The 10,899-nt window shown below is 37.5% G+C and overlaps 1 protein-coding gene across 1 annotated transcript in view; it reads right to left on the reverse strand.

The window, feature by feature from the left end:
• The window catches only part of LOC107878469 (citrate synthase 2, peroxisomal), a gene marked incomplete in the record, with an annotated part of 17,780 nt that extends 7,259 nt beyond the window's left edge, over positions 1–10,521 (reverse strand). The window contains 1 exon segment of the mRNA XM_047415462.1: positions 10,143–10,521. Coding sequence (XP_047271418.1) covers positions 10,143–10,391 — 249 coding nt within the window.
• Positions 10,522–10,899: the final 378 nt, after the last annotated feature.

Here is a 10,899-nt window from a genome sequence, read left to right on the forward strand (position 1 = left end):
CCAGCCAACAACAAGTTTAGCAACACAAGATGAAGCTTCACAATATTACAATAGCAACAAGAACAAACGGGTTACATTAATAACACAAGAAGCCGAAACTAAAACAAGATACAAGATAGGTAGTTAGACAAGTGTTGATGTAGTCTTAACAACCCAAGAGCATATTCCACTCTTGGACCTTTAAAACTTCACACAACAAACACCTAACTCTTACAATTGACACAAGAGAGGCGTCCACCACCCAAGCACCAACGTATCAAGCAAAATGCAACACACAAGAGAATCCACCCTTATGTTATGCTCTAGTTTCAATTGGACTTTCTCTCACTCGAAGTATTCTTCAATAATAATGATCAACTAAAGAAATAAACCCTACAATGTTCTATTTATACTACATTACAATAATAGACGAAATAACAAAAGGGCCCTTTAGTGACTAGTCTTCAAAAATACTCAAAAGTGTCATGATCATGATCATACTTGTATCAAAGGGTGTATCGTACACAGCCTTACCTTGCATTTCTGCCAGAGGCTGTTTTCAAGGCTTGAACCCGTAACCTCCTGGTCACATGGCAGCAATTTTACCAGTTACTCCAAAAGAAATAACCCTTTTTTGATTTACCCACTTGCACACTCTATTCTTTCTCACAGATTATTTCTCAATCTGCGAACTCACTATCACTCATTGTTTTGGTTAATGTGCTTGAATGAGGAGTTGATGTCTCCTATCATAGTAAAAGTGACCAAACTTTCAACCAATAGGAAGAGAGGAAAGATTAGCAATTTGAAATTGCAAATTGCAACTGGAGCTTACAATTTTGGCAAGATGTCATACCTTTTTCTACCATCATCAACATTTCTTCCTTTATTTCTATTTTTGTTATCTTTTTCATTTATGGGTGTGGATCCCGTCAATCTCCCCCTCCAGACATACTCACTGGAAGGAGATAGCATCACACTTCTAGCTTGAATGCATGCCGACAAGTCCTTTGCACCATTCAGACTTGTCCCTCAATGCCACCTTGGTCAATATATATGCAGGATCTTGCTTGTTGAGACCTTCTCAACCTACATAGATTCATCTTCTATCTTTTCTCAAATCTAGTAACATCTCACGTCTATGTGTTTCGTCTTTGCATGATATATGAAGTTCTTGCTCAAGTCTATTGCACTTTGGCTGTCAGAATAGACGACATACTCTTTTCGTCTTTGCATGATATATAGAGTTCTTGCTCAAGTCTATTGCACTTTGACTGTCAGAATAGACGACATACTCTTTTTGATGCAAGTCAAGCTCTTGAAGGAACTGTTTCAGTCATATCATCTCCTTGCCAGCTTCAATAACTGCAAGATACTCTGCTTCAGTTGTAGATAGTATAACACACTTCTGCAACCTTGACTGCCATGGTATAGCTCTTCCTACAAAGGAAAACAAATATCCAATAGTGGATTTTCGATTATCAAGGTCACCTATCATATCAATATATGTATAGCCCTTCAAGATTGGTTCAGATCCTCCAATACACAAACAATACTTGTTTTCCAAGATAGCCTACTAACAACACCAAGCACTAACAACATGAGAAATATCAGGTCTACTACACACTATTGCAGAAATTAAACTCCAGACCATCGAAGAAGGAACTTTAGCCATGTTTTCTTTCTTCGCATTTGTTTTAGGACACATCTTCTTGCTCAGCTTCATATGACTAGCAAGAGGCGTGCTAACAGGTTTAGCAATCTTCATGTTGAAGCGTTCTAATACACGTTCAGTGTACTTCTCTTGAGATAACCACAACTTTCTACTAGTTCATTTTCGAATAATCTTCATTCCAAGAATTTGTTCTTATGTCGAATGAATTGGACACATCTCCCTTCAACTTAGGCAATCAACTCTTTGTCTTGTCCTATAATCAATATGTCATCAACATAAAACAACAAGATAATAAATTTATCAGAAAATCTTTTGAAGTATATCCATGAATCAGAATAGGTCTTTGTGTAAGTCTGACTTTTCATTCCATTCCAGAAGAACTAAGACAGTTTAGCCACTCTAAGAATGTTTCTCACCTTCTCAACAATGGTACGATTCATCCTCTCATGTATACCATTGCGTTGTGGGGTTCCAGGAACTGTCATATCATGTCTTATACCATGACTTGAACAATACTCTTCAAATTCAAGTGTACTCACCTCTATTGTCGTTAAGGAGACGTTTTAGCTTTCAACCCGTCTCCTTTTTCCATCAGAGCATGAAACTTCTAGAATATTTAAAACACCTAATCTTTGGTTTCAAGATTTAAGCACATAATTTTCGTGAAGTATCATCAATAAAAGTAACAAAATATTTGTTACCGCCCATCAATTTTATCACTGTTGGACCACAAACATCCAAATATACCAAGTCAAGTATATTTAATTTTCTTCCAAACGATGTCTAAAGCAGCTATGCTGCTTACCAAGCAAGCAGTAATCACAAGGTTTTGCCGTCATACCTTTGGCAAAAGAGATGAGTAATTTCTTGGTGAGAATCTGCAATGCTTTCTCTCTCATATGACCAATTCTTTCGTGCCATAAATCTGCAAAAATCTCTTCTCGAACCACATTCAATTCACCTTGACATATTTCTGCATTTGTCTTGTATAACGTGCCATGAGCAACTCCTTTTGCAATCACCAATGCCCCCGGTGAGTCTCCATTTTTATTTGCAAAATAGTTCTCGTATCCATCTCGGTTCAAAACAATTCGCGTAATCAAGTTCAACTGCAAATCAGGTACATGGCACACGTCTCTTATAACCAATGTGCATCCGACATTTGTCTTGAAACAAACATCTCCGATTCCCGCAATTTTCGAATTACTTGTTAACCCATTCTCATACTGACGAAAGCAATTGCTACATATCCGCTAAAAAGATACCTTACCGGTGAAGAAAACAAAATAGGAATGAAGGAAGCAATGTTATTGATCGTAGAAAAAGATACAACAACTTGCCAAAATTGTAGGCGTCAGTTGCAATTTGCAATTGCAAAGTGCTAATCTTTCATCTCTTCCTATTGGTTGAAAGTTTAGCCACTTTTATGATAAATAAATAAATAAATGAGAAGCATCAACTCCTCATTTAAACACACCAATAAAAGCAACGATCAATAGTGAGATCACAAATTGAGAAATAATCTCTGAGAAAAAATAAAGTGTGTAAGCAGTATTATAGTAAGGTGGTAAATCAAAAGGAGGTTATTTTTTTTGAGTGTGTAAGGGTTCCTAGAGTATTTACTTGGACCTACGAAGTGTAAAATTCCTCAATATAGTGGATTAGTATTTTGCTGCTCTCGAGCCCCTAGAATTTTTTTAGAAGGGTTTGCCATGTTAAATCTTCGTGTCCTTGTCGGGAGTTTTGAAAATGAAGGTCTTGAGAAATAATATTTTAGCAATAGTAATATGTATTACTAAATTTCAAGATGATTTAATAAATACAAAAAAATATTAAGAGTTAACTGCAAAGCGGCTAAAGATGCTTAAAACAAAGTTAAGAACTTAGTTTCGAAGCATATATTTGCTAGATGGCAAGCATTATTATCCAGCTTTGATTTTCTCAGGGAATTTATAAAAGGAGAAACCAATTTCCTACTGGCTTTAGTAGGAGAGAAGTTCTACGAGGAAATAATGAGACTCAAAATACCAAAATAAAACCCTTTGGGCTTAGGCCTCCATTCCAGCCCTTACAAATCTGAAGAAAAAAATGAAAGGATCCTTGAAAAGGGTGGAAAAATGAAACAAGAAAAAAGATACTGAACTCTCGCCCAGAACTCCTAGCCCTGCCTAAAATCACTATTCCCTCACCATTAAGAACACCAATAATGATGCAAGTTCATGGTGTTTAATTCGTGTATGAAGCTGATGAGCTGAGCTGGCAATCAAGGAATTAAGTAGGCAAGCAGTAAAATAGCTAGGCAATTACAGTTTGAATTCTGTTATTAGTGTAACTGCTAACACTGTAGCAATGACAGTTATTTCCATTTTTCCGTTAAGGTAGTTAGTAGTAATTCCATTCCAATTTCAATATATAAGCTGCAATGTAAGATACACATACTCATTACTGATCATATCAATACAGTTCACTTTCTTATTCTTTCAAACTCTCATCCATTAACTGTCATCTCGGATTAAATCCCTGAGTCAGTTTTCCCTTTTTCTCGAGGTTTCCTCCTGAAATTGAATAAATCTTTTTTTGAGTGCATCAAGTGGTATCAGAGCCATCGCTCCTTGGTGTGTCAATGGCAAGAAACAAGACTCAAGATAGACAACATCGACCTATGGAAGAAACGGATGACAGGTTCCAACAAATCCAAGAGCAATTGCAGAAAATAATGGATGGAATGGCCAATATCAATAATCGTAATCTTCAAAATGAGAAGGAGTTACTGGAACTTAGAGGAGTGGTTGGAACTATGAATTCCAAAGAAAATGAGAGGGTCGAGTATTCCAATGGTAGAGAAGGTTCCAATGCCAGAATTCAAGAAGGAAGAAAGCACAATGATGATATGCAGGAAGTAAGAATGAGAGAAGGAAATGGGCGAGGAGGTAATTTCTTCTCTCGATATTCTAGATTAGAATTTCCAAAATTTTCGGGGTTAGATTTGCGTACATGGTTGTACAAAGTTGATCAACTCTTTTCAATAGATGAAATTCCATTCAATCAAAGAGTAAAGGTTGCATCTGTGCATTTGGAGGGTGATGCTATTGCATGGCATAGGGCGTTTATTAAGTCCAGGAATTCAGTGGTAGAACCTACTTGGACTGAGTACATTCTTGCCCTTAATGAAAGATTTGGGGATAATTTTGAAGATCCCATGGAAGCCTTATAGAATTTGAAGCAAACGGGTGAAGTAAGAGAGTATCAAGCAGAGTTTGATAGGCTTTTAACTGGTGTAAACTTGTCGAGTGAGAATGAGATCAGTTGTTACTTGGGTGGATTGAAGTTAGAGCTGAATAAGGCAGTCAGAATTCAGAACCCCAAAAACTGATGCAGGCTTACAAAATTTCAAGGTTACAGGAGGAAGTTTTTGAGGCACAAGCTAAAACATGGGGTCTGAGAGCTAATAGGCCACAAGCTGCTTTGCTTCCTACTCCAGTTAACAATAAGATTCCCAATTTTCAGAAGAATTCCACACCAAATCCAACATTCAAGAAGACTATTGATGTAGGTGAGAATAAGAATAACCATCACAATACAGTTACTGGAGGAAGAAGATTAACTTCTGCTGAAATGAATGAGAAGAGGGCTAAAGGATTATGTTTCTTCTGTGATGAAAAATATACTATGGGGCATGTCTGCAAGGCTAAGAAACAGTTATATTTGATAGATGTAGTCGAGGAGGAAGAAAGAGTAGAAGAGGTGGAATTAATCCAAGAGCAAGAACATCAGAATGCCACTCATGAATTCATGACAATTTCACTTCAAGCTTATACTGGTGTAACGGGTTATCAGACTCTGAAGGTGACTGGTTACCATGAAAAAAGACCTTTGCAAGTCCTGATAGATACTGGTAGTACACATAATTTCATAGACCAAGAAGTGGCCAAGAAATTAGGCTGTAAGGCTGAGCCTATAACTGAGCAGTCTGTGTGTGTTGCTGATGGAAGAAAAATGCAGACTGCTCATGTGTGCAAAAACCTGCAGTGGTTGTAATTATTACAAGGAACAACTTTCGCTTCTGATTTTTTGTTACTACCTTTGGGTAATGTGGATATAGTTTTAGGGGTGCAGTGGTTAAATACCCTGGGCAGAATATTGTTTAATTTCAAGCATAGAACTATTGAGTTTTTGTACAAAGGAAAGAAACATGTGTTAAGAGGAGCAACTAGCTTGATCAAGACTTCTAAAGCCAAGGCATGGGAGAAGGTAGAAGGGAGTGAATCTCAGTTTTTCATGATGACTTTAGCACCAGATGTTGCAGAGACTATTCAGTGTTTCAACATTCAAGCCAGTCAAGGTAATGATCTACCATTAGTATTGAAGTGTCCTTGTTGGATCATTATTCCTGCCTATTTGAAGTGCCCACAACATTACCACCTCACAGAGGTGTTTTTGACCACAAAATTCCACTAATTGAGGCATCTAACCCTATTAGTCAAAGACCCTATAGATACCCTGCATTCAAGAAGGATAATATAGAAAAATTGGTGCTGGAAATGCTGGATCAAGGTGTGATTCAGAACAGTACCAGCGCTTATGCCTCTCCTGTAGTCTTGGTAGGGAAGAAAGATGGTAGTTGGAGGTTGTGTGTGGACTATAGAAGCTTGAATCAGATGACTATAAAGGATAAGTTCTCTATTCCCATAATAGAGTACTTATGAGTTAGGAGGAGCTGTGATTTTTTCAAAAATAGACTTAAAGGCAGGGCATCACCAACTAAGAATGTAAAAAAAAAAATGCATACAAAACAGCTTTCAAGACACATGAAGGGCACTATGAGTTTTTGATAATGCCATTTGGCTTAACCAATGCTCTTTCATCATTTCAAGGCCTCATGAATGTTGTGTTTAAACCACTACTAAGGAAATCAGTCTTGGTCTTTTTTGATGATATATTAATCTATAGTAAGAGTTTGTCTGATCATGTGCAACATGTTGAAGCTGTGTTTGTTCTAATGAAGCAACATCAACTGTATGCTAAAATGTCTAAGTGTGCTTTTTGAGTGGAAAGGGTTGAATATCTGGGACATTATATTAGTGCTGCTGGTGTTTCAACTGACCTGAAAAAAATCTCATCTGTGCAAAATTGGCCCATTCCTATCAATCTCAAACAATTGAGAGGATTTCTAGGATTGGCTGGTTATTATAGGAGGTTCATAAAAGGATTTGGGACTATTTGCAGACCACTTCATGACCTGTTAAAGAAGGAAGGGTTCTATTGGTCAAATCTAGCTACACAAGCTTTCCAAACCTTGAAGCAAGCCTTGATTTCTGCACCTGTCTTAGCATTGCCTAACTACTCTCAGATCTTTAATGTTGAAACTGATGCTAGCGGCAAAGGAATTAGGGTTGTTCTAATGCAATTGGGACATCCTATTGCTTATATAAGCAAATCATTGGCTCCCAAACATCAGATTCTATCTGTTTATGACAGAGAGCTTTTAGCACTTCTCCTTGCTGTTACAGAATGGTCACATTACTTATTGAATACTCACTTTATTGTGAAAACTTACCAAAAAGCCTTGAAACACCTCTTAGAGCAACAGATTCATACAGACTTCCAAGTGGCATGTATCTCAAAATTAATGGCTTTTGACTTCTCAATTGAATATGAAAAGGGTTCAGAGAATAAGGCCGCAGATGCTCTTTCTAGAATGCCTGATGCAGAAGTTTTAGCCATATCCCTACTTACACCACATGATGATTTGTATAACAAAATTAAGGAGTCTTGGAGTACTGATTCTGCATTACAGTTGGTGATTGAGAAACTGCGGACTCAAAACTTCAAGTCATACACTTGGCGCAATGATCAATTAAGGTGGAAGGGTAGACTAGTGGTGGGAGATGATCCACAACTCCGAAGAACTATTATCGAACTTTGGCATAGCAGTCCTCAAGGGGGACATTCTGGTATGGATGCTACCATTTGGAGGTTACAATCATTATTTCATTGGAAATCACTCATCTCAGATGTTAGAATTTTTATTAACCAGTGTGACATTTACCAAAGACACAAGTATGATGTTGCAGCTTCTCCAGGTTATCTTCAGCCCCTCCCTATACCTGAAGGTGTTTGGACTGATATATGTCTTGACTTTATAGAAGGCCTTCCAAAGTCCCAGGGAAAAGATGTTATATTAGTAGTGGTGGATAGATTGAGTAAGTATGCTCATTTCTTGAGTTTGCAGCATCCATATACAGCTCAGTCAGTAGCTAAAAGTTTCTTAGATGGAGTCTTTAAACTACATGGAATGCATGTTACTATGACTAATGATAGAGATCGTGTATTTTTGAGTTCTTCTTGGCAAGAATTGTTCACACTTCAAGGTGTGCACCTCCAAAGATCAACAGCTTATCATCCTCAAACAGATGGCCAAACTAAAGTGGTAAACAGAACCTTGGAAACTTACTTGAGGTGTTTTTCAGATTGTCCCAAGGGTTGGATTACTTATTTACCACTAGCTGAATGGTGGTATAATACTACCTACCATTCCACTATCAAATGCACTCCTTATGAGGAGCTTTATGGGCAGAAACCTCCTGTGCATTTGCCCTACCTGGTTGGAGAAAGTGCAGTTGAGATGGTGGACAGAGATCTTGCAGCGAAAGAGGCTATCATCCAGTTAATGAAGTTTCACATTGCTAGAGCTCAACAAAGAATGAAAGACGTGGCTGATAAACATAGATCTGATAGGTCCTTTGAAGTTGGTGACTAGGTCTATTTGAAATTGCAGCCTTATAGGCAGGTTTCTGTTGCCTCTAGTCCTTTTAACAAGCTAGCAGCCAAGTATTATGGACCCTATCTAATTGAGGCTAAGATTGGAGTTGTTGCTTATAGACTTTTGCTTCCTTCTAATGTACTTATTTATCCCACATTTCATGTGTCACAGTTGAAAAGGTGTCAGTTGTGCCTAATAGCATTTCTCATCCTCCTGTTCTCCATCTCTCAAGTCTTCACTGTCCTTTACCTGAGGCTATTCTTGATAGAAGGATGGTCAAGAAGGGTAACAAGGCTACCACTCAAGTTCTCATCAAGTGGACTGATATAGACGTTGCATAGGCTACATGGGAATTCTTGTCTGAGGTTCAAACCAAATTTCCTTCCTTTCATTCTTGAGGTCAAGAATGTTCTTTAGGGGGGGGGGGGGGGGTATTGATGCAAGTTCATGATGTTCAATTCGTGTATGAAGCTGATGAGCTGAGCTGGCAATCAAGGAATTAAGTAGGCAGGCAGTAAAATAGCTAGGCAGTTACAGTTTGAATTCTGTTATTAGTGTAACTGCTAACACTGTAGCAATGACAGTTATTTCCATTTTTCTGTTAAGGTAGTTAGTAGTAATTCCATTCCAATTTCAGTATATAAGCTGCAATGTAAGATACACATACTCATTAATGATCATATCAACACAGTTCACTCTCTTATTCTTTCAAACTCACATCCATTAACTGTCATCTCGAATTAAATCCCTGAGTCAGTTTTCCCTTTTTCTCGAGGTTTCCTCGAGAAATTGAATAAATCTTTTTTTGAGTGCATCAAATAACCAGTCAGACCAAGCTACAACCCTAAAAATGAGTTTTCAAGGATGATTCTTCCTCAGTAGGTACTAGATCTGTTTCTGTCCGAACGAAGCATAGTCACTAAATGAAGCCACCAGTCATATTCTCAAGCCAGCAACTCCGAGCAAGCCAGTGGAGAAAATTCTCCAAATAGATAGCAGTTTGAGATGATAAAGCGTCACATAATACTAAAATTTAAACCTTTCTAGCACGTAATACTAAAAATCAATTAATAGAGATAGCATGGTAAAATAACTACGTCAATCATTTTCCTTGTTTAATGAGCATGCCAATTTAAAATGTGACAACTAAAAAGTGAACCGATGCAGCATTATCAAACAAGCTGTAAACTTCGGAAGAATACACTCCTTGAATCCCATATACTCAGCTGACAGCCCTCTTACAGGGACTACAACTAGCATATTTAAATCAGTTGCTCCCAATCGAAACTGAGCTCGACTCAACAGAGGTAATACAACTCCTAAATCATCCTTCCCCAATTTATGTCAATATAATTGAATCATGCAGGTCCCTATTAGAAAAACTGGTCAATCCAGTGGTGCGACACATTTTTCGTGAAGCAAACAATGTGGCTGATTGCTTGGCAAAGGAAGGCTCCAAACTACAAAAGATGAAAAAACCAACCAAACATTTTACTATCTACACCTGAATTTGCAGCAGCAAAAACACAAGCAAACAAGGATGGCACCTCAACCTCTAAGAAAATCTCAATTTCTATATGTAATGTTTTTGCTACTTTTGGGAACGCCAGTATCAACACTATCAATGATAGTGTAAATGTAACAGCTATGAATGTTCTACTATAGTTTATAATAATACATATATCTTTAAACCAAAAAAGAATTCGGAAGAAAATAGAAGCTTACTTTCTTAAAATCGGTGGCTTTAACAGTGCCTTCTTCGGTGACCGGAACCTGATACTTCTTACCGGTTCTCTCGTCGATGATTGTCAATGCACCTTTAACATTAGGTGGCGGTGAAACGGCCGCGGACGGTGCAGATACAATGGAAGTTTCCAGAACACGGGAGGCGGAGGGGTTGGAATCGACGGCGAAATGAGCTGAGATTACCGATAACCGATTTCGAGCTACAGCTGAAGAATTGCCGCGCTCCATTTGTTATTGGTATTTGTGATTGTGCAAATGTTGCTTGTAGTATGTGTTGTTTATATAGGGAGTAAGCAAATTTGGATATTTTGTGATGTGGACGTTGGTATTCTAAGCGGTAAGCACGTGTAGTACTTGGTTATACTCCCAAGAAGCTAATATATATCCACTACCTGGGCATTCAATATTGGTAGATCAATTCGGTGAAATTTGGCGCGAGTCGCAAATAGCCATTTTGGGACCCATCCGGTGACTTTCTCGAAAAAAAAAATTATTTATGTCAAATACAACTTAATCTAATGTTGGGGATGAAAATTTTAAATATAATTTGAAATTATTTTTTATTTTTTTCTCTCAAAAAAATTTTTAAAAATAACTCCAATTATGTTCTTTAATAAACACAACTTCAACTTTAACTTTGAAAATTTTAATTTTTATAATCAAACGCCCAGTTAACTTTTTTTTATTTTTCTTCTTCTCACTTACTACTACTCCCTTTCTTAATTCCCGTATTAAA

Source organism: Capsicum annuum, chromosome 7 (genome assembly GCF_002878395.1).
Source record: "Capsicum annuum cultivar UCD-10X-F1 chromosome 7, UCD10Xv1.1, whole genome shotgun sequence".
In the NCBI taxonomy this organism is placed as follows: Eukaryota; Viridiplantae; Streptophyta; class Magnoliopsida; order Solanales; family Solanaceae; genus Capsicum; species Capsicum annuum.